At 39.8% G+C, this 23,990-nt stretch overlaps 1 protein-coding gene across 2 annotated transcripts in view; it reads right to left on the reverse strand.

Annotated features, from left to right (window-relative positions):
* LSAMP (limbic system associated membrane protein) overlaps nt 1–12,582 on the reverse strand; it is a 701,079-nt gene extending 688,497 nt beyond the window's left edge. For both annotated transcript variants that reach the window (XM_055568268.1, XM_055568267.1), the window contains exon 1: nt 11,934–12,582. In XM_055568268.1, the coding sequence (XP_055424243.1) occupies nt 11,934–12,088 (155 nt within the window). In that variant the 5' untranslated portion in view covers nt 12,089–12,582. The remainder of the gene's footprint in view (nt 1–11,933) is intronic.
* Between the last annotated feature and the right edge of the window lie 11,408 nt (nt 12,583–23,990).

Below are 23,990 nucleotides of genomic sequence, written 5' to 3' on the forward strand. Positions count from 1 at the left end.
CAGATTAGACACCAAAGATACACAGAAGAATAGAGGTCAAAAGAGAGTTAAATAAAAATCCATTCATATGCTCAGCTCATGATTCAGCAATAGAAAATGCTGATCTTAAGATATGCTCATACAATTGCATCATGAACATACACAAGATGACAACAATCTTTGGTTATCTCAAGATGAAAGTCAGCCACAAACTGGCAGCCATATGTGATTCAAACTCCATAAAATAAACAGCCCTGATGCAGTATGTTAGAATGAGATGAAGAAGCACAAAAATTAGGAGTAAGAAAACCAATTATTTTTCACAATCAGTATTTTCACATGTATTATGGTTACTTATGACTTAGTACTGAACTGCATCACTTTCATTGTTATCTTTTGTTTCTAGAAGGATAGTGTGACAAACAGTAACATGTCTAAAGCACAGCTTCAGAAAGGATGTTATTAACTTTCAAAAACTTCAAGATACAGACATTCAATATAGAAACACATCATCAAAGATTACAACAGGATAAATATTAATGCATTATTGTATGAGAATCTGGGTTGCATTTTCCCTCTGACCTAATACAAACAATGCCCTTGAGCATTATGGCAAGATGTACAAAAGGGAATTTGGGATTATTACAAAGCCCACTGTACATTCAAGCTGGAATTTCTCCAGGAGTGAGTAATGAACCCTACACTGCAAAACTCAGGTAGGCATCATTGTTCAGTGTGAATAATTACTTTGAGTCAAATGAGTATGAGTGTTCTGCCCCTTGCCTCATTTCACACCAAAGGAGAACAGATGAGGTGCACAACAATCCTGCTCCCAAATCCCCAACTTAGTCCCTGAAAGTTCATGGCCACCACTAGAGGGAGAAAGTCTCAGCGGTTTCCAGAAAGTATATCCTTTAACAGGCAGCTGCTGCGAGGCTGAGCTCTTCAGATTGTGGATAATGCACTGAAGGTCTCTTGGCTCGGTCACAAGCTGCTCATCTATCAGAGGAAACTGCGTAATTGTCTGGGCCATGTGACTTAAGTTTTGCAATTCTCCTAAAATACCCTATTTGACCTTCTCTAGAGAGCTGTCCTTGAAAATAGCTGCAATGAGAAATGTTCAAAGTATTGATATTTCTAGCAAAACCACCTAATCTACCTCACTAATGATCAGAAAACAATCAATTTCTTATTTTACTACATCTTCTTCACCACACATCCATGATCACTCTAGGGCTGGATGATTCCACCACTAACATAACTTGCTTCACCCATGTCTCCTTCTAATTTGTTTCTTTTTTCATAAACCAATATCTGCTCGGCTTGATTTACAGTATGACTATCCCTCTCTGCTCAATTCAGTGAGCAAATATTTATCTGAGCACCTATGGGTTATAGGCTTAAAATACTGGAATGAAAAGGTAACGTAGATGAGACACGTGACTTTGAAGAGCTAATAGGACACTGGAAGCAAGATACAAGTGAGTATAACTTTTAAGTGTAGTAAATGCTACACTGAGATATGCATATACTGAAGTGATCCCACTTCTGGGTATATATCTGAAGGCAACAGAATTACTATCTCAAAGAGATCTCCACACTCCTGTATTCTTTGCAGTATTATTCAAAATAGCTAAGTCATGGAAACAAACTAAGCATTCACAGATGTAAGAATGGATAAAGAAAGCAGGAGACCTTTATCTACATACACACAGTGGAATATTATTCAGCTATTAAAAAATAAGAAAATTTTGCCCTCTGTGACAATGTGAATAAACCTGGAGGACGTTATGCTAAATGAAATAAGCTAGACAGATAAAGATAAATTCTGCATTGTCTTACCTACATGCAGAATCTAAGAAAGTCAAAGTCATAGAGGCAGAAGGCAGCATGGTGATTGTGAAGGGCTTGAGGGGCGGCAGAAATGGGGAGATATTAGTCAAAGGGTACAGATTTTCAGTCATAAGATGAGTAAATTATGGGAATCTAAAGCACAGCATGGTGACTATGGTTTTTATATTGTATATATGAAGTTTTATAGGTAAGTCAATCTACGGTGTTCTCTCTCTCTCTCTCACACACACACACACACAAAGATAACCATATGAGGTGATGAATGTGTCAATTAACTTGATTTTAGCCATCTTTTCACAATTGATACATATATCACATCATCCCTTTGTATACCTTAACTGTATGCAATTTTGTCAACTACATTTCAGTTAAGCTGGAGGGCAGTGTAGAGAGTGGCTGTTGGTGATAATAAGTAAGGTACTGAGGAAAATTAGGGAAGATTACCTGAAACAGACAAAACCAGAACTAACCTGGAGCCTACAAAGAGCAGCATAGAGGCAACCCAACAAAGAAGTGTGAAGGGAGGGGTGGAGAGGGGGAAGAAGAGGTTCCAGGCAGGGAGAGCATCATGAAGAAAGGAAAGAACCAGCACTGTGCGTGCATACACACCAGCGTGCTCAAGGGCACCGACTGTGAGTGGTTCTGAATTAGTGGACACAGTGAAGTAGCAGGTCATGGAGCATCATCCAGACCAAGGAGCTCTGACGTTACGTTGTGAATGATGAGAAGCCTCTGAAGGATCTGGGGACATTTCTAGATTAACACTGAAAGACAATAGGCTTGGGCTAGTCAGGTGAGCTCAGATCCATGGTTCTGCCAACTATCTGGAGTCTGGAAAGTCTAAGTAGACTAAAGAGGTAATCCAGTAAGGTTACCTATGGCAAGGAGAAGCAAGTAGTGTCATTCCTACTTCATTGCAGACCTTTGTCTTCATCTTTACCCCACCAAGCTGGACCGGGTTTACGATCCTGAACTTATATAGTGAAAGTATAAAAAGATGGGTTTCAGCATTCTGAGATGAATCTCTGTGTCACCCCTTGTTACAACAACTTTGACACAGAGCTTCAGTTCTAGAGATTACATCCTTCTCTTTTACTCCTTGAGGAAATTACTTATCTTGGCAATATGTCTGGAGAATATCCCTTATTACTGAGGACTCTGTCCTGTTCAAGCCAGTGTTTAAGCCAAGGACTCTTGGTGCTTTTCTGAGCTTCAGTCTATAGAGACTAAGTCTCTACGAGGAGCTGAGAGACCTCACTGTAACACTGCCTGCCACCTGGGGGGTCTCACTGAAAGCTGCTGACCCGCTATTTTCCCCTTACTGTGTGCTCTGCCCTTTTCTTGGTGTTCCATGTTGTACCTCCCGTGGCTCTGCCGCTTACCAGGTAAGAAAGCTTCATAAGACCTTGTCCTCATGCCACACCAGAAACTCCCTAGGCACCTGCAGCAGGGCATAAGTGCCTGCAGTGCCTCCACCATCCCCAAAGACAGGTTTAGATCTATTTCTAGTTCCTCCAGTTTACCACCATCAGTCCCAACTGTTAGCCCAAAGTAACTTTTGTACAAATTAGAAAAAAATAAAATAAAAAATCTACCTTCACTGAAAGAATCTGATACAAGTAACAGTGTCTTCAAAGACTGAGTACCCTTGGAGACTGTGCAAAGGAGAGCCTGCCAACTGAGGCCACAACCTTACTGCAGCCATCCTAGTCGAGTCTCCAAGAAGGACAAATCATAGGAGACTTAAACCAAGCAGAAGGTCATAAGTGGCCATTAGAAGGTAGTAGAGCTTAGGAACCCAAGAGAAGTACTGGGCCAAAGAATTTTCAGATAAGAAAGAAATCAGGTAAGAATTCAAATAAGAATTCTGAGTAACAGGTAGGGGTATCAGAAGCAGGAAGGAAAGGCTTAAAAACAAAAGGAAACAAAAGTTGTTGAGGGCAGGAGATCTCTGCAGAGTTTCCACCAAATATAAGAATAGCTTTGAGAATATGATACAATGGAGGCTACACAAAAAGAAAATCCATCTGGCTCAGATAGACAGCAAACGTGGGAAAGATGCATTTCCCGAAAAGTCCCTCCGTGATCAGCACTACCTGGATGATCCTCTGCAGGTAAGTTCAGTTTTGATATGCAGGGCTGAGAAAGTGAAGAGAGGACAGTAAGGAGGAGAGAGAGAAAAGGCGGTGAGAAGAGAGACCGGTGGGGCAACAATAGAGAAGAAAGGAGGCAAGGGGAGGGGAAGGGAAGGACAGGGAGAGGAGGAAAGAGAGGGCAGAATCAGGGAAGGAAGGGAAAGAGGAAGAGATGTTTTAACAATTTTTAGAGGGGCAACAATGGCATATCATGGTATAACAATAAAACAATTTCAGGGGTACTGTGGAATAAAGAACTCTGAAATGAGAAATAGGAGACATCTATTCTAGTTCTCAAATAGTCACTCAAATCTTTGGACAACCAACTAAATTTTTCTCTTCTCATTTATATCACTTTAAAAGGAAATGGTAGACTGCCTAATCTCCAAGGCCTTTCCTAGTCTAAATTTCTACAAATTTACCCAGAGTAATTAACAAACTCTGAAGCAATGTGTTTTCTTCTGAAAGGTTAATCACTCATTAACTTGAGATTATGTTTTGATTACAGGTGACTACAAAAATGTGTTCACTCATCCTGCACTCCTGATAGCAAGCTCATCTATACCCTAAGATACACATTACTTTATAGGGCTTGAAAAGAATTGATACAAACATCTTAGAGCAAATGGCCAACTTTCTATTTTTAAAAGAATACAAATAAAAAGCTTAGTTTACAGTTTTCTAATTTTATAAAAGTTATTTCCTACTGTGAATATAATGATAAAAATTTTACTAAGAGATTACATTTTATGCCATTTTACGGTTTACAAAACAGTTGGATACATAGTATCTCATTTGATCATAGGAATAGCTTGCGTAGTAGGTCAAGTAAGTGTCATTTACACACATTTAATAGATCTGACTCTTTCAGGATGTTTAGATCTTGGTCTTCTGACTACAGTTGGCCCTCTGTATCCATAGATTCTGCATCCATGGATTCAACCAACTGAAGATTGAAAATATTTGGAAGAAAAATTCCAGAAAGTTCCAAAAAAGCCAAGTTTGAATTTGCCAGGGCACTGGCAACTATTTACATAGCATTTACATTTTATTTACAACTATTTACATAGCATTTACATTATATTAGGTATTATAAGTAATCCAGAGATGACTTAAAGTATACTGAGGCATGTGCGCATGTTACATGCAAATACAATTCTGTTATATATAAGAGACTTGAGCACCTGCAGATTTAGGTATAGAAGGTGTTCTTGGAATGAATCCTCACAGATATCATGAGACAACTCTATTTTCTGAACCTTCTAAACTTATACCCTTGATAACAAAATTCTTTACCTTTGACATAAACATTTGCCTATCAGTTTCAGGTCGACTGATCACCATGTAAAGTTGAGATGAATTCTGCAAACATCTAGCTATTATTTTGTAGATCATATTTGTGGCAAACATGACAACAGAAGTACACAGAAGTAAGCCTATTTGAATAAAACCAAAGACATTTTCCTTGACTAAATAAAGTCTCTTTTCTGCCATTTAAAAAAAAAAAATCTAAAACCGTTTTGTATCTTTTGTGTCTTGGCTAACATAAATGAAAGAGAGGACACAAGACAACAGACATGAAAAATCAAGCTTTAATGCTATTTCAGGAGATATTATATAAATTGGATCCATATTAAATAAAATCACTCTATTTTCCATGACACTGTAGGGATGAGATTGTGTGGTGAAGAAATGGATCTATGATGATCTCTTTCCTCTCTCTCAATTGAATTTGTACATCTATGCTGTTGAAATACTTCCCAAACTGCACACGTGACTATACTTTTTCCTACATATCTAGAAAGTGCTGCCCTGAACATGGTTTGTAAAAAATTTTTCAACCAGTAAAGCAGTAGTTCTCAACTCTGTACACATCAGATCATTTTTTTAAATACCTACACCCAAGCCCCATCTCAAACTAATTCAATCAGGATTTCAGAGAGTAGGGAATATGTGGCTTCATTCTTTTTAAAAAGGCTTCCAGTAGAATATAATGTTCAGCCACGGTTATGAACTCTCTGCAGCACCATTTCTCCAACTCTAACGTGCTTATGAATCACTTGGGATCTTGTTAAATGCAGATTCTGATTCAGTAGGCCTGGGACAGGCTCTGAGATTTTGGAATTTAGCAAGTGACTATCAGATACTGAAGATGCTCATCTACAGAAGACACATGTAGCAGCCAGAGTGGGTGGTTCTCAAAGTGTGGCCCAGTCCTGCAGCATCTGCACTATCTGAGTACTTGCTAGGAATGCAGACTTCAGCCCCCACCAGAGACCTACTGAAATCAGAAACTCTGAAGATGGGGTCCAGGTAGTCTGTGTTTTTAATGAGCACTCCAGGTAATCTGGGCTTCCCTGGAGGCTCAGCTGGTAAAGAATCTACCTGCAATGCAGGAGACCTGGGTTCAATCCCTAGGTTGGGAAGATGCCCTGGATAAGGGAACAGCAGCCCACTCCAGTATTCTGGCCTGGAGAATTCCATGGACTATATAGTCCATGGGGTCACAAAGAATCAGACACAACTGAATGACTTTCACTTTTTCACTTTCCAATTTGGATACACCTTCAAGTTTGAGAAACATTGGTCTAAAAAAGAGCTCCCTAGAGTCTAAACGATTGGCTACATGTGGTTAGAGAACAACTGACACTTTCTGCTTTATGTAGCAGTTTACGATTTACCAAACTGAACTACTTTATCTCTTGCGGGGTCTTTAAAACAACCCTATATCTGATCTGATCTGATGATAGAATAACTAAAGCAGGTAATTTCATCATTTTATAAATGAAACCAGCAACTCAAAATATTTAAGAGATGTTTTCAAAGTCACGTAGCATACAGGAGAGATCCAAAGTTATAGTCCAACACTCCTGAGTTATACAAAGTAACAGGCAGGATACTCACAGAAGTGCAAGACCAATGGTCATAAGGGTACCTGAAAGGGTAGGCTTTTGGGGCTCCGGTGATAACAGCAAGGGGTGCCAGGACACGTTCAGGAAACCTCCTACCAGCTGAGTCACAGACATTGGTACTTGGAGCTCTCAGAGACACACTAACGCACTAATTTTTTTTTTTTTTTTTTTTTTTTTTGCCTGAGTTTGCTATTATGCCCACATAATGCCCACCGGCTTCAAGAAACACAAATGTTTAACCCTCACCAACTGATTTAGTAGATGAGTCAGTCATCTTTGGTTGTTTATACCACAGTTCTAAAAATAATTCATTCAAAGTCAAAGTGCACAGGACAATTAGCTTAACATGTGTTGTATGTATGTGTTTCATACTTACAGAAACACAAATTACCACAGTTTGCATTTGTCACATGAGATTTGCTGCTGTGTTCCTCAGGACATAAATGAACAGTAAGTGATATAAATGCATAAACATCTTTAATGATGTATATGGGATTTCTTTGGAAGGAATGATGCTAAAGCTGAAACTCTAGTACTTTGGCCACCTCATGCGAAGAGTTGACTCATTGGAAAAGACTCTGATGCTGAGAGGGATTGGGGGCAGGAGGAGAAGGGGGACAACAGAGGATGAGATGGCTGGATGGCATCACTGACTCGATGGACCTGAGTCTGAGTGAACTCTGGGAGTTGGTGATGGACAGGGAGGCCTGGCATGCTGCAATTCATGGGGTCGCAAAGAGTCAGACACTACTGAGCGACTGAACTGAACTGAACTGGTGATATGTTATATTTTTAGACAACAAATATTCCCTCCACTATTTACTAAATATATTTGAGGACAGGACTTAATGGGCAAAATGATCAGTCCTTAAAGTATCAGTAATAACCCATACATTTTGATTACCTTTAGTGAGTTAGCTACAGAAAAAGAAAACTTTCTCAAACTCTTCTGTATAAACATAAAGTTTGTTTTCAAATAATGAATAATTTTAAGTGGTAGAAAAATCACATATTATGTCAGGAGTTTGTTTGATTGTTGACAGTTTCTTTGTGAATGTAGGCGTGCCAGATGCTTTATAGAAGAGAAGCCATTTTTTCCCTTGAAATTTGCACAAAATTTTTACATTTTGCTGTCAAATAATCACATCTTTTTAATGTTTCTTCTTTTTCTTTTACTGTAGAAACAAACAAGGAAATAAAGACCAAGAATTTTGAAAAACTAAACATTTAACTATTTTAAACATAGATACTTAGTTTCTTATACCTAACACCTACTAGGTACATTTACATTTAAATGGGAAAAATCTTATCACCATGGAAAGTATTATAATATCCTGAAAGCATCAAATAGGGTCAGACTAGTGAAATAAATGCAATTTCAATACCCCCAATTTTAAATATTTAAAGTCACAACACAAATGTGTACCCTCTGCATCTCACCATACATGTACTTAGGGAATATGTCCAGATATGCATATATGTCATTCTACAAAGTTACCTTATGAGCAGATATATTGGAATTAACTATTTTATAATTATCTTTCCAGACATATGCTGCTAATATTGAAAATACTGTTTGTGGGACTGTTAAAAATGAAATTTTAAAGGCCAGATTGGAACATTATTTCCACTCTTCCTTTAATTTATCAAAACGCCTGCATGGTTTCAACCTGCCAAGAGTCATCAGGAAGTGAATCCCTATGGGAGCCTGAGTACAAGGATGAGGGTTGGAAGGACCAGGGCTAGAAACTCATCCAATCATTGATGAACTCTTCCACTTGTGGGTAGTGGTAGTGAGGTGGCTTCAGAAAAGCAACCAAGACTTCTCAAATGGACATGAGTCTGAGCAAACTCTGGGGGATGGTGAAGGACAGGGAAGCCTGGGGCGCTGCAGTCCATGGGGTTGCAAAAAGTCGGACACGACTGAGCGACTTAACAACAACAAGGTCAGGTGGGTAAATGTGCCTCATACTTTACTGCGCAAACCAATGTCAATGCAGATTCTGGTCCAGTAGGATTTAGGAAGGCAACCAGGTGCTGCTGCTTCTGCCACTGGTCTCTGACACACACTCTGATCCTTTGCCTTTGAGATGGAAGTTGGTGCTGTGGTTTCCTTTCATTCTCACAGGCTCTTATAGAGGTGCTAAGAAAGATCTAGAATTCCTTCTGGGAAACAACAGGGTTAGGCAGGTATACATGAATTCTTTCTCTTTCCAACTAGTTTTGTCACCTTCATTCTATAGTCTTTCTTTTATTTTTTACAAAAGATAGAAATTAGAGAACAAGACACCAAGACTTGTATATGCTCTCCTATCAAGACACACATTTATATCAAAGACCATAATTATACAAAAATATGCATCAATTACGCCCAAAAAAACACTTGTTCATGGAAGGAAGGCAGTGAAGGTAGATGTTTTGGGGACAGTCAGCCAAGCTCCCGTCACTGGACCACCAGAATTACAAACTTCCCTTGTCTCTTGTTGCCATTTCAGATCATTCAGGGCCACAAACTCACTGAGAGAGGACCTTTTTTCCCTTTGCCATTTCACTTTCTCTGTGCCAAACATCTACTGTGGCTTCCAATGAATCAAGTTCTCCTTCCTCTCCTCCCCTGGAGGCTCATGCTCCCAGTAAAATGTCACAAATAAAGTGGAAGCAAGCCTTTCCCAGGCTAGACTTGTAAACAGAAAGCAAGAGTCCCATTCTTCAGCAGGAAACTGACCCACAAAGCTTACTGGACTCAGTTAAAGAGATTGAGAAGAAGGTCAGCTAAGAAAACAAAGGGAACTCTCTCCATAGTTACTTCTGATAGAGCTCCACGAACCCAAAAATAAAGCCTTGTCCAAAGCAAAGGAAATAAAAAAGAGGGCACATTAGGTGAGGTCTGAGAAAGCAATGGACTCTCTCAGGTGACTTCTTTACATGCACTATTTGTCTGCCTTCTCTCTCCCAGGGAATAACTGCTTCTATATTTATTCTCTATTCTCACAATCTACCATTTCCACATTGCAATGTCTACTAAAGTATAGTGCTTAAAGAAAACTCTATTTCTTTTGAGACACAGAAGTATGTACATATCATATATAGATATTTATGTAGCGAGACTGCCTCTCATAGACATAGATTTCTATGCATACAGTGCACAAAAATATAAGAATTCCTTTTTTTCCTTCTAAATTAGCATTGACATGCTTATCTAACTCTTAGATAACTGTAGCTTAAAACATAGGTGATGCTGAATTACAAAGACGTTACAAAGTTCATGGACACATAAATAAAAACCTATACACCCAGAGTATTCACTTTTCCCATATTCATTTTTAAAATCAGTGAAAACAAATCTTTCTAAGAATAGCATAAATTTACAGAGAATGCTTCACTTGTAAAGGGTTAATGATGTTAGGAAATATGAATGCTAGCAGTTAAGGTGGCATGCTTATGTGTTTGCAAAAACATTTTCTGCATTATGTCCATATCCCTTTGCAAACAGATAAAATTACTCTATAAATCTTATTACTCCATGTGGATAAATCACACTTGCAGGTTTTACAGGGCTGGAGAGCTGGAAGGGAAAATATGCTTTGGATAGTAGGATCTTTGGGATTCATAATCTAGTGCTCAGGAAATGAAGAAAGGGATACTTACACATTAGGATTTTCTTAGTTTTTATACTCCACAGCAACACACACACACACAACACAACATGCACAATATACACATTCCTCTCTAACAAGGCGAGCGATCCCAAAGCAGGACACTGTGACAGCCAACCAAATTTATTTCTGAGGAAAGGAAGGAAAACTTTGCTGCTCTAGGCAGCTCTGCTACAGAACTGCTCCCTGATGCCCCAGGGTTTATGCACTATCAGCTCCTTGCACACAGATTAGAGGCTTCTTTTCTATAGGATACTGCTTTTTATTGCCACAACAAGCAATATTAGCCAGCCAGACAGACTGACACTAGGTCATTTCATTTGGATGAAATAAGATTTTAAAGGATCTCCAAGGAGAACATTTTCTTTCATTCTTTTTTTCTTTTTTAATGTTTTTAGTATCTGATAGAAATTCAAGGAAAGCTATAAAAAGAGAAAAGGGATATATGCAGTAGATAGAGAAGGGAAAGAGAGAAAAGAAATGCAGGAAAACAGGCTAGGAGCTTTTTAGAAACAGAATTATGGCTAGGTTCCATCCGAGTTTCTCCAGCTCACTGTCCCTTATAGGGGTCAAACTCCAAGGACTTGGGACTCTTCCTTTACAAATTTCAATCCCAAATTATATTTCAGAGTTTGGCAGAACTGCATAGAGATGAGATGTTGAGGTCAATAATCAATTTGAAATATCCATTTTATGCCAGGTTAATTATTTCCTAACCTCTGTGCTTAAGACTTCTATTCTTAAATAACAGCAATTTGGCAAGTTCCTTTTTTTCTCCTCTTCATTCCTGTGTTGAAGGCTACATACCAGAAAAGGCTCAGTAACTAACCAAAGTTCTAAAGATTGATTTACTGCCCTCCATGTCAATTAGAAGATCCTTAGGAAAAGTCTCCTAACCAAACTACTGCTGGGGCAGAGTGAGAGCCTTTATGTACATACCCACACGCACATACACACAGATACCACGGAGAATGCAATCCTGTGTACACTCTCTAAAAGCCAGAACCAACAACTCTTCTTTCTCAATTAAGGAACCCTAACAAAACTCTTATGCAAAGCATCTCCAGTCACAAAAGCAATAACGCCCTAATGTCACTAATACCATAGATGAAGTTATGCTTTCTCAGTAAGAGAAACAAGATACGAAGAACCAAACAACATTTCATCAACCCTGCTGGTCCTGGACAGGGACCAGAATCCCCTTGAGATTTGTTGGCAGATATTTCGACCCGACCGTAAAAGGCGCACGAAAGCGCGCGCGCGCGGACACACACACACACACACACACACACACACCCACACCCTCCACAAGCCTGCAGCATCAGCAGCTGGAGTTCAAGGAGAACACACATCCACACACACTTAAGCGCCTCAGAAAAGTTGCCCGAAAGCCCTACCTGAGGATGGCCGTGTCCCCCTGCCTCACGGTGATGTTGTCGGTGCCTCGGTTAAAATCCACGCTGCGGACGGGCAATCCTGTGGGAAGAAGGCAGAGCAATCTCAATAGGACCAGAGGCAACTGTTTCCGATCAGGCTGAACTCTGGCGACCATGGTGGCCACGCCGAGGTGCGGGGTCGGGGCTACTCTGGAGGGCGTGTGTGTGCGCGCTGCTCGCCGAGCGGGCTTTACCAACGGAGGGCTTTCATCCACAGCAGAGGCGGAACGCTCTCTGCCAATCTGTGGTCCTTTCCACTTTGCCTCTCTCTTTCCCTCGCTCAGTCTCTTCTCCCTCTAAGACTTCACAAAGCCCTCATAAAACCCGAGCTGAGGTGGGAAAAAGTCAAAGGAACACAATTTTAAAGGTGAGAATACAAATATAAAACCCTCCAGGAAAGATGGAGAGAAGGCGGCAAAAAGGAAGGTGGTCTCTGGTCTCTCTGGCTGGATGCTCCTTGGCCAGCGTCGGAGAGGAGCTTCTTCCCTCCGTAACCCACTTTCCCGGGCGGGTAGGCGAGGGAGCCGGCACTCAGCCTGCCAGCGAGTGTAAAGAAACCCACACAACAGCGGCAGAAGCCGGGAGTCTCCCTCCTCCCCCTCCTCCCCTTCCTGTTTCTCCTTCCAGTCCCTCCCTCCCTGCCTCGCTCGGCACCTCCCCCGCCCCCCGCGGATTTCAACAGCCCCTCCACCCTCCCCTCAGCGTGGCCCCTCGCTTTGCACAACTGCCCGCTTCAGCAGCAGCCAGCCTCAATGAAAGCCTGATGCGCCTTTAGGTTGTCAGGACAACAGCTCCATCTGAGGCCTGGCTGATTTCCTTAAGAAGAGGGGATGGAGCTTGGAGGTACTGTGCAAGAAAGGGGAGAAGGAGAGGGACTCGAGCGATACAAGACTAGGAGAAAGAGTCCAGGGAAGGAGAGGCGAAGAGTGGGGAAAGAAGGAAAAGGGACTGGGGAAGGAGAGAGCACCAGGAGAAGGCAAGCCTTGACAGATGGAGGGAGGGAAGCAGAGAAGGGCAGGAAAGACTGAGGGGTGGAGGGGGACCGCTGCTGAAAGATGGGATGAGGAATGCAAAACAGAAGAAACTTGACAGTGGAGTCTGAAGATTAACAGCCAAAGTGGATTTCAAAACTAAATATTCCTGGCAACTGGCTTTTCATGCTCACATCTGTTCCTTCTTTCCTCTCTCCTGCACTGTCTTTCACAGGATTAATAAGGTTTATTTTCTCTCCTTCCTTTATCCCCTCCCCCTCTTGGAGCCCCCTTATGAAAGATGGATTGGACACAATGCTGGTATTGAGTTTTCTGGAGTGTGAATGCTTGGTTTGTCTTTTCCAAGTGCCAGCCTCAGCAGCTGATCCCTGATCCCTCACTCTCCAGGAAACCCTTACTCAGTCCCACACGTGAGGAATGGTACTAAGGACTATTGTTTCAGGGTCACGTTGCTGTGGCTTCCCAAGTTTTTACTGGTGCTTGCTTCTCAAAACGTCCTTAGGCAAGGAAGGAGATGTGTGTTTCAGAAAGCTTGTCACTTACAGGGTGACACTGGGGCCGCATCCAGCACTGCAGTGAATGGAAGATAGCTTACCGTCATTTGTCATTCCTCCTACTCCAGGAGGCAATCCAAGTGATAAGGGCCAGAAGGAGCCTACAGTGTTAGTCACAGTGATAGCCCCAAACTATTAGCATCTCCCTAGGTACCGATGCTGAGCATAAAAGGTGGAAATGCACCTACCAAAACTTGTTTCCTTTTAGTTTTATCTATTCAAATAGTTAAGGCATTCACATGGTGCCAAAATCAAGTGGTACAGAACGCTGTAGAGTGAGATGCAGTTATCTTTCCTATCCCTGTCTTTAGACAATCCATTTTTCCTATTTGGAGGCAACAAAAATTTCCAGGTCCTAACTTTCCCTAAATATTCCATGTACATACAAGTAAATGTACAAATATACACATACACACTGATATATTATGCTTACTCCTCTTATTTACACAAATGATTAGCCAAGGATATTTGAAACAAAAGAGATATGTTTAGGAATCCTTATCAAACTCTGCTAAAAAAAAGTCTATGGAGGTGATTACTGTGCTGCTACCTGCCTTGTCCCCCCCGACCATTCAAAGAATTTATCTGCTATATTTTATCAACTGCAAAGTAGATTCATTCTTATGGATTATGTGAGGAAAGGAAGGAAGACCTTTTGCTTTTATAAGAAAAGAACTTGGGAAGGACTGGAATCTAAACGGTCACAAATTCAAGATTGATGGAGTTCAATTAGTTTTGTTTCTATTTTACATTAAATTTACGTGAATCAAGTTTTCCTATATTAAGGATAATAGTAAACCAGATAGTAAACCAATGATGCTTTACCACTAATTTGGAACTGAGCTATTTAAAACTTGAAACCCATTTTGCCAAGGCAAAAAAAAAAATGGTTAAGCCAAGTGGAGGTTGAACAACAAAACCCATAATCCTGTGGTTCCCAATATCAATGGGAAATGAGCTTCAAGTACCAACTGCAGATGGAAGGATTACTTAACTCTATGCCAAGAGTGCAAGGAAAAGAGTACCAACCCCCATCCTCTGCTGCCAACAAGCTGCATGATCCCTGGCAGGATGCTTCTGAGTTTTCAGAGACGAAGTGTTGGCTGACACAAGTGTTTAGATATAACCTTTCTTTGAGTGGGTGGTGTTTGTCCCATGTTAGGAAGAAGAAAGACACAGAGGACTGGAGCTTCTAGAATATCTCTTTCCATTAATGGTGATAGGTGAACGATGTGACCCTACAAGGAGAACTATCAATAGATACTGAGGGGAAGGATCAGATATATCAAGGGTATGAAAATTCTCTTGCATCAGTGGACTACATTTTGAATAAAGAAAGAAGGAGTTTTTTCCAGGGTAGGAGAAAGTATGGTGGGGTGGTAGCATATCACTTGCAGAAGATGCCTAGACATGAGTGTTGACTTGTCTATATCAGTAATCTCAAGTTATTTATAAGACTTGTCAAGACCTAGGACAATGAATAAAGATGAACATATTGGGGTACAAAATAATTCACACCAAAGTTATTGGAATGTGGACTCTGTAGCAGATCAATCAGATCTGGAGTTCATCTCTCTAATCACTTTGAGAAAAGGATATATATGTTGATCAAGATTATAATCAGAATCGCAATAGACCTATTCCTAAGCACCCAAGAAAATAAAATCCTAAGTACATATTTATATGAAGAAAAATCATATAATGCAATTATTAAATACTTTCAATATATTTTCAATATTTTAATATTTTCAATAGATAAAGTTCATTTCTTGGCAACTTTTATTGAATTAAATTGACTTACCATGTGCACTGGAAGTAAAATACAAAAAGAGGACAATATATTTTTTTAAATAGATTTTTTTGATATGGGCCATTTTTAAAGTCTTCATTGAATTTGTTACAATACTGCTTCTGTTTTGTATTTTAGTCTTTTGGCCATGAGGCATGTGGGATCTTGGAGCCCTGACCAAGGATCGAACCCACATGGCTTGCATTGGAAAGTGAAGTCTTAACCACGAGGCCTCCAGGGAAGTCACAACATTTTAAAAATTCTCTAATTTAGGTAATTTGATAATTTTGATATTTGATAATTCAGATTGAATTTCTGAACAATTTCAAAATCATGAAGTTTATTATGTAAGTTTTTTAATATTTATCATTTATGTCCAGGTGGCACTTCAAATACAGTTTTCTAACCCAACCCATGGCCTTAGCAGGAACATTCTATAATTAATGAATATAAGAGAAAAGAATGATTGAGTGTCCAAGCCCACTCAGGTGGTTAATCTCATCATTTACACAATAATAAATCTATTTGTGGGTATACTATAAACTTGTTTCAACCTTATGTTCTCTCAGAGTGCTTCCCCTTTGCAGTCCCTCATGAGCGCCTTCTGATTTTCTGTCCTCTGTGATCTCTCACTGAGATCTAATAGATTCTAACAAATCTGATGGTCTGTATATAGTGATCTCATCCTAATGGTCACTCCTCCACATCTACTCCAATATGAATTCCTCTGCTCGCTTTCCTTAGAAACGCCTAGTAGGAAACACATAGATGAGTTACTGAAATTTATGCAAGCTACTTTTCTTCAAAGTACTATATACATTCTTCCACAAGGGCTGGCAAAAATGAACATTCTTTCAGGTTATTTGTGAGGCAAGTATGGTGTTAGCCATGTGAAACAGCCATCATCACCCAAGTAAGATGATCTTTACTACTACTTTTAAATAACATAGTGCCTTTCTTTAAAAAAAAAAAAAAAAAAAAAAAAAAAGGCTTTAGAAGATTCTGGCACTCTCTAGGGACAAATGCTGCAGCAAAAACCAAAACTGGCTAATGTCTGAGAACCCTAAGAAGCATGAAAGGTTTATTCTTCTGTTCAGCTTTGTAAGGTAATAGGCTCACAAGAAGTCCAGATGCAGCCTGGAATGTACAACTAACTTAGTTACATTGGTTGCATTTTATGCTAAACATGTCTATAATATTATTAATACACCACTCTACATTTCTACAGTTGTAAAGTCTTAATCATAATAACAGCATGCCTGTGCTTTACTTACATAAGTGGAATTAGCATTTCCATATGAACTGGAAATGCAGAATTGTTAATACTTCTCCTTAGGATTCCTGTTTTGACATCCTCAATGATTTCATCATAATTTAGCCATATTCAAGTATCTTGGTTTATGCTCATAAGCATGGCACTATCTCGTGTGAATTCCCTTCAGAACATAGCTCCTTTGAATACAATAACTTCATTTGCATGTATCTCTGTGCCTAACAAAATCAATCAGCTTCAAGTCAGTTAAATATTTTTCAAATCTTTACTATAGAACCCTCAGTAGTTAGAGCATTCAAGCCATATTCTGCACAATTAAAAATCGTTCTTTCATGGTTTGCTTTTAGCTCATGCCTTTGTGGTTCATTTGTCTTCTGCTTATTTTTGCACTCATTCTCTTTTGGTAGGTTAGTGCTTAGATTTGTCCAAGCTTGCACAAGGTCTTTGAGATTCTTGAGCAGCTGTTTGGGTCCTTCCTCACCAACAAACTAACTTTCATAGATAAGCAATTACTTCATAGACACATACTCACTAGCCCTTGGACCTTCCTGTTTTTGAGACTACCCACTCTGCCACTATGCACAAGGAGGGTGGCAGTTGCCAAGTAAAGCTGCATCTACTCTTTTTGATCTACCCCTCACATGGGAAGAGCACTGCAACATCTGGAAAGATGGTGGTAGCCGCACCTTCAATACAGCAAGATGATGTTAGTAGGAGCAGGTAACCAGGCAATCATTTCCTCTATTTGTGGTTGTGGCAATGACTAGATTCCTACAACCAGAGAATAGGTCAAGGAGAAATGAGGAAGAGTGGAGGCAGGTGTGTAATCCCATATACTGACATGGCCCTTAAGTTTATGATCCATTCATTCACTCAGTACACTTTTATTGACATAGTAGTGAATCAAGAGAGACCAAGACTCTGTTTTCATAGAACTTTCACAGAACTTACATCCTTGATGCAGAGACAGACACTAAACAAGTAAATACATATTAATGTTATTTTGGAGAGTAAATGCCATGGACAAAAATATTTGTGATAGACAGAAAATGGCATGAAGGTGTGGTGAGGGGAACATACATCCTGAAATGTAAGGAGGCAGCCATGCACAATCAGCAAAAAGACCTTTCTCAATAAAAGAAATGGCATGTGCAAAGGCCCTGAGGCAAGAATGGGTACCTCATACACCAGGAACCAAAACAAGAATAATAAAGTGGCCTGCACTTTGTGTGTATGTTATGGGAGGGAGCTGGAAAAGCAGATGAGGTTAGAAATTGAGGACAGAGCATCCTGAAGAGATTGCAAGGTTAGAAAGTTAGGTTTTTGTTCCAGTGACTTGATTGATCAGTAAAAAGATTTTAAGCAAGGGATTGCCATGATCTGGTTTACATTTTAGTAAGATTGCTCTGAATACCGTATGGACAAAGGACTGTAGAAGGACAATAATGGAAGCAAGGAGATACACAGAAGGAAATCTTAGTCATCCAGTGTCAGTTGGCTTGGGTGAAGATAGAATAAGAATGGAGAGAAGGCTGAGTTAACCAGTATTGCTCATAATGGTAAGACTCCCCCCAGTAGGCCACGTTCCACCACAAGTGATCAACAGTTTCCACATACCAGCCTTCTCTGTTGCTGTACTAGAGCAGTTCTGGTGTTCCCATGCAGGAAGCTGCCACTCATCCAATAAGAACTGACAATACCAAGCAGATTGTCATTGATACCAAATAGAGAAAAAAATAAAAACCGTGTCCCAGTTGGTGCTTTTCTTCAGATATAAACTTTACTTCCCCTTTATATGGTTATTAGATGTTAATTGTCAGTGTAAGAAAATATTTTTTTACAGATTAAGAAGTGCCTAACAAGATAAGCAGACGCTATTAAATTGCTAAACTTTGCTAAATATTCTCTTCCAAACCTAATATCTCTATTTATTTGGCAGGCAATAGCTATCCTGCTAAATCTAAATGGAATGACTAGTTAAATATCTCAAGGCTGTAAATCATGTAAATAACACTAATATGTTTTCTCAAGAGTTTACTGACAATATTGAGCTGCAGGGCAAGTCTAGTGTTAGGGCATTACATTATTCAAAGGGTCCCAGAAGCTTGCCTACTTAAAGGTATCTTTCTTTACTGTTGTAAATCACATTCTCAGCCCTCTTTGCTTTTAGTAGTGAAGGTAGGAGCACTGCTTCTATGAGAAGAGGATTCATAAGATGTGTCTCATCAGTCATGTTATCATGTACAAAACAATTCATTAAAATAATCAATATTTTTTAGGTCTGCCATATGACAGGCACTGTGCTAAGCTCCAGGGAAATAATAATGTCCCAAATTGACTCGCTGCCCTAACACAATCTAATGAAGGGTATGCCACTGAAGGGCTTCCCTGGTGGCTCAGTGGTAAAGAACCCACTTGCCAATGCAGGTTTGATCCCTGGGTCAGGAAGAATTTCTGGAGAAGGAAATGGCAACCCACTCTAGTATGCTTGCCTGGAAAAATCGCATAGACAGAGGAGCCTTGGTGAGCTACAGTCTATGGGGTCGCAAAGAGTCAGACATGACTTAGTGACTAAACAGCAACAATGCCACTGAAAGCCCCTCCTAGAGCAGGGCCAAACGTGATCACTGTACAATGATAAGGCAGGCCTTTCAAATCTGTTCTCCACTATAAAGAAGGGACCAAAATTAGTCACCACCTATGCCCAGTCCTCTCTGGGGTTGAGAAATAATGCAAAATAGTAAAATTCAGGGTTCTTATCTTCACAAACCCAGGAACTCACACCCAAGATGGAGAAGGAAAGTGAGTGCGCATTGAACAGAGAATAATATGGATCAGTGAGTAATTGAGAACTGCGTTATAAGAGAGCAGAATCTCAACACAATGGTGGTTCAGAACAGGTGATCAAGAAGGAGGCTTCCTGGAGAAAAATTGGCATTTTAAGTAATCTTTGGCACACATGTAAGAGGAGGGTGGAGGAAGGCCACATCTATGCATGGCCATGAGAACACATGTAAAACAAAGAATGGAGGTGGAGGAAGACTTGCCTGACTAGCAGGGACGAGGAGACGAGGAGAGAGAGAGGTTGGAGAGAGACACTGAATCAGGAAGAGTTCCAAATGCCTGAGTGAAGAGTCACACCTCACCTTATCATCTACTACTTAGAAGCCTACTTTAGACTGTAGAGGAGGGAGATGAGATGCTGATATCTTTGGGAGGTAATTTTCCCAATGGGAAATTAGAGGTCAGAAGGAAAATGAAGTCGAGAAACTAGACAGGAGACTAATAAAGTTGCTAGTGTCAAGATGAGAAAGGGATTATTGATTATATAGACTATTGCTCTCTAATAATGATGAGGGATGAACTCCTTTCCTTAGAGACTTTACATTAGTGGGAAAGATAAGTTGTAGGAAAGTATGTGGGGGTAAAGATAGAAAAAAGAATGAAAAATGACTGATTTTTTTGTAAGTTGGGGTCAGTAAGGGTCTTGACAGACATGATAATGAGTGTGTCTTTATTCTATATGCAAAGAAGAGCCATTAAAAGCTTTGAGTAAGCGAGTGACATAATCAGACCTGTGATTTAAAAAGATGACTAACTGGCAATGGAGTCAAAGACGGTTTGGGACAAGTCAAAGTCAGGAAGACCAGTTATAAAGTTTCTGAAATAAGACAGGCAAGAGATGATAAAAGCAGGCCACAGAACAACAACAGTAGAGAGACGGAAAAGGGTGATGATTTTCAGAGAAAGTTCACAGCGGACTGATGGGATTTGCCAACTGTTTGGTTATGGAGGTTGAAAAAGGACAGGCAAAATATTCTTCTACTTTTTGTTGTTGTTGTTGGAAATCCATGCTGATAACATGGGAAAGTTGAGTTAAGAAGCTAGTTTGGGAGAAAATTTAGAAATTCTACTTTTAGACTTCTGGATTGGTTCCTAAACTGGTACTCAAATAGCCTATACCTCCAGATGGACATGCTTAGGAAATTGTCACATGAGTGACATTCTTCACAATGAGAGCTCTCTCTGAGTTCTGTAATAAACTAAGCCCCCAAATCAAGATCCTCCCCGCATATTTTTCCTTGTGTTTTCTTTCTTTTTCTCCTAACTGAAATATGCAAATGTAGCACTGAGTAAGTAACATTTTCTAATAATATGAATCTCATTTTGATTTTTGAAAACATGTACACATAGTAGCTAACTGATTCTGTTTCAAGAAGAAATATGATCTGAACTTGTCTCCCTCTGCTGGTGGCACATTGAGGTATCATCGGTCTTTTTAAACCAGAATAATACTAGAAAGAAAAATGTCTAATAATAATTTGAAATGCACAAATCTGGGACTTTGCGGTCCACAATGCATAGTGACACACATAATTTTACACTTTATTTTCACTGCAACCCTGTGAGATATATAGTACAAGTATTATTACACCACTTGTCAGAAAATGCTTTGAGACTGCAAGCCATTAAGCTCTCATATGAAATTAGAGATATTAAAGGAAAATCAGGAAGTATATGTAATTAAAATAATTGCATAATGTTATAGCTGCAAAAGACCCAGAAGATCTTCTTGCACAGTCCCCCCATTTTGCAGCTGAAACACAGAAACTTATTAGAGTTTACACGGTTATTTAGGATCACTGAGATTAGTATTCAGACAGCACAGCTCTCAAAAAGTGCTCTATCTATTGTACCATGCTGCCTGACTAATAATGTCAGGATGTTAATCCTTTACATCATAGCTGAAACATGTACACAAATAGATGAGATTAGAAATGCCTATTTCTCTAAGGCCAGCTGCCCATTGTATCCAAGCAATCCACAGCTATGCTAAACTTATAAGCAAGTAAGAAACAAAAACAAAATTAATGTCCATCAGTTGGATAAACAGATAATAAGCAAAGACCAATCCTCAATTAGCTATTTCAATAGATTTCTGCTCAGTCCAGTCTGGAGCTCTAAACCATAGGCAAGGCTTGAGATGAATTTTTAGGGGTGCCAGAATATTATAGATTGTCAGCAGAAGAATTGGAGTGGAGTTCCTTACCCAGTAACTTCCTGGGGCATTCTTTTCGTCTTTGTATGTCCTTAATAAACACTCTACCACAGTTCTCTGGCTCTTCACCTGACAGCACACTTTCCAAACTTATGTCCATTCTTAATGGATATTCCCATTCTCTCTTGGCAGAAAAGACAAAAGCTAATTAAGATAATTTATACCTGTGTGTAAGTGACTGGTAAATTCCAAACTCCAAAGGAACATTGTACAAGAGTAGCTTCCCAAACCCAATTAATCTCTAATAGGTGAAATATGTAGAAAAGATATTTTTGAATGGGAGAGTACTTTCATAACTCTTATTTCTTACTGGCAAAAGATAATGACCTTTGGGCCAAAACTGTGAAAGTACCTTAAAAGATCTAAAATTAAAATTAAAAACATAATCCACATGATCTTTATCCATTAAATCATAATATTTCTCCATACAGGAGAAAAAAAAGCTTAGACCACTGTGCCTATTATGTATCTGGTCCCATCACTTCATGGCAAATAGATGGGGAAACAGTGGAAACAGTGACAGACTTTACTTTTAGGACTCCCCTGGTGGCTCAGAGGTTAGAGCATCTGCCTGCAATGTGGGAGACCTGGGTTTGATTCCTGGGTCAGGATCCCCTGGAGATCCTGGCAACTCACTCCAGTATTCTTGCCTGAAGAATCCCATGGATGGAGAAGCCTGGCAGGCTACAGTCCATGGAGTCCATGGGGTTGCAAAGACTTTACTTTTGGGGGCTCCAAAATCACTGCAGATGGTGACTGCAAGCCATGAAATTAAAAGATGCTTGCTCTTTGGAAGAAAAGTTATGACCAACCTAGATAGCATATTGAAAAGCAGAGACATTACTTTGCCAACAAAGGTCCCTCTAGTCAAGGCTATGGTTTTTCCCGTGGTCATGTATGGATGTGAGAGTTGGACTGTGAAGAAGGCTGAGTGCCAAAGAATTGATGCTTTTGAACTGTGGTGTTGGAGAAGACTCTTGAGAGTCCCTTGGACTGCATGGAGATCCAACCAGTTCATCCTAAAAGAAATCAGTCCTAACTATTCATTGGAAGGACTGATGCTGAAACTCCAATACTGTGGCCACCTGATGGGAAGAACTGACTCATTGGAAAGGACCCTGATGCTGGGAAAGATTGAAGGCAGGAGGAGAAGGGGATGACAGAAGATAAGATGGTTGGATGGCATCACTGACTTGATGGACATGCATTTGAGCAAGCTCCGAGAGTTGGTGATGGACAGGGAAGCCTGGCATGCTGCAGTCAATGGGTTGCAAAGAGTCAGACACAACTGAGTGACTGAACTGAACTGATTGTGCCTATTAAAACATTTTATGCAAGTAATAGATATTGGATGAAAACAGAAAAATGATAATACAGCAAAAATTGTATATAATATACATATACAAATATAAACAATATAGAGAATTCCAAATATACACAATTTCCAATATACTTGGTAAATATTCCCATTACCCATATCCAACAACTTATCAGATAGAATTTTCATATAACATTTTTCTTCAGTAACAAAATCAAAATGAGAGTCTTTTTGTCTTCAGTAGTGTTCTCCTTTTCTACTGCAAGAAAGCATGACAGAGTATTGATCTTAGGATAGAGTCAGGTTGGTTAAGTGGCTAAAGGAGCATTTTATGATATTTGGAAGCACTGAGAATGAGTTGATACCAGTAATATTGGCTGTTTCAGGAAAAACAGATTATACCTAGAGATGTGATAGAGGAAATATCTAGCTTGGATATAAAGGCCAGGTGGTGTTGGTAGGAAGGATGATAGAGAAAATGATACACAGGTATGAAGACTTGGATTGTGACAGCCCTAAGTAAAAAAGAGGGAGTGTGAGCCAACATTGACAATGAGAGAAGAAAATGTATAAGGAAGTAAAGGGAATCTTGCAAGGTGAGCTATTATCTCTTAAATAGGATTTTTATTCACCAGTGGATATGATACAGTTTACTGTATATAGCAATTGAGTAAAATTATGTTTCTTGGGGGAAAAAATGATCACTTTTAAGGAGTAATGCTGCTGCTAAGTTACGTCAGTCGTGTCCGACTCTGTGCAACCCCATAGACAGCAGCCCACCAGGCTCCCGTCCCTGGGATTCTCCAGGCAAGAACACTGGAGTGGGTTGCCATTTCCTTCTCCAATGCATGAAAGTGAAAAGTGAAAGTGAAGTCACTCAGTCGTGTCCAACTCTTTGCGACCCCATGGACTGTAACCCACCAGGCTCCTCCATCCATGGGATTTCCGAAGCAAGAGTACTGGAGTGGGTTGCCATTGCCTTCTCTGTAAGGAGTAATACTACATGATAATTCACTTCTTTGTACCCCTAACA

Source organism: Bubalus kerabau, chromosome 2 (genome assembly GCF_029407905.1).
Source record: "Bubalus kerabau isolate K-KA32 ecotype Philippines breed swamp buffalo chromosome 2, PCC_UOA_SB_1v2, whole genome shotgun sequence".
Taxonomy (NCBI): Eukaryota; Metazoa; Chordata; class Mammalia; order Artiodactyla; family Bovidae; genus Bubalus; species Bubalus kerabau.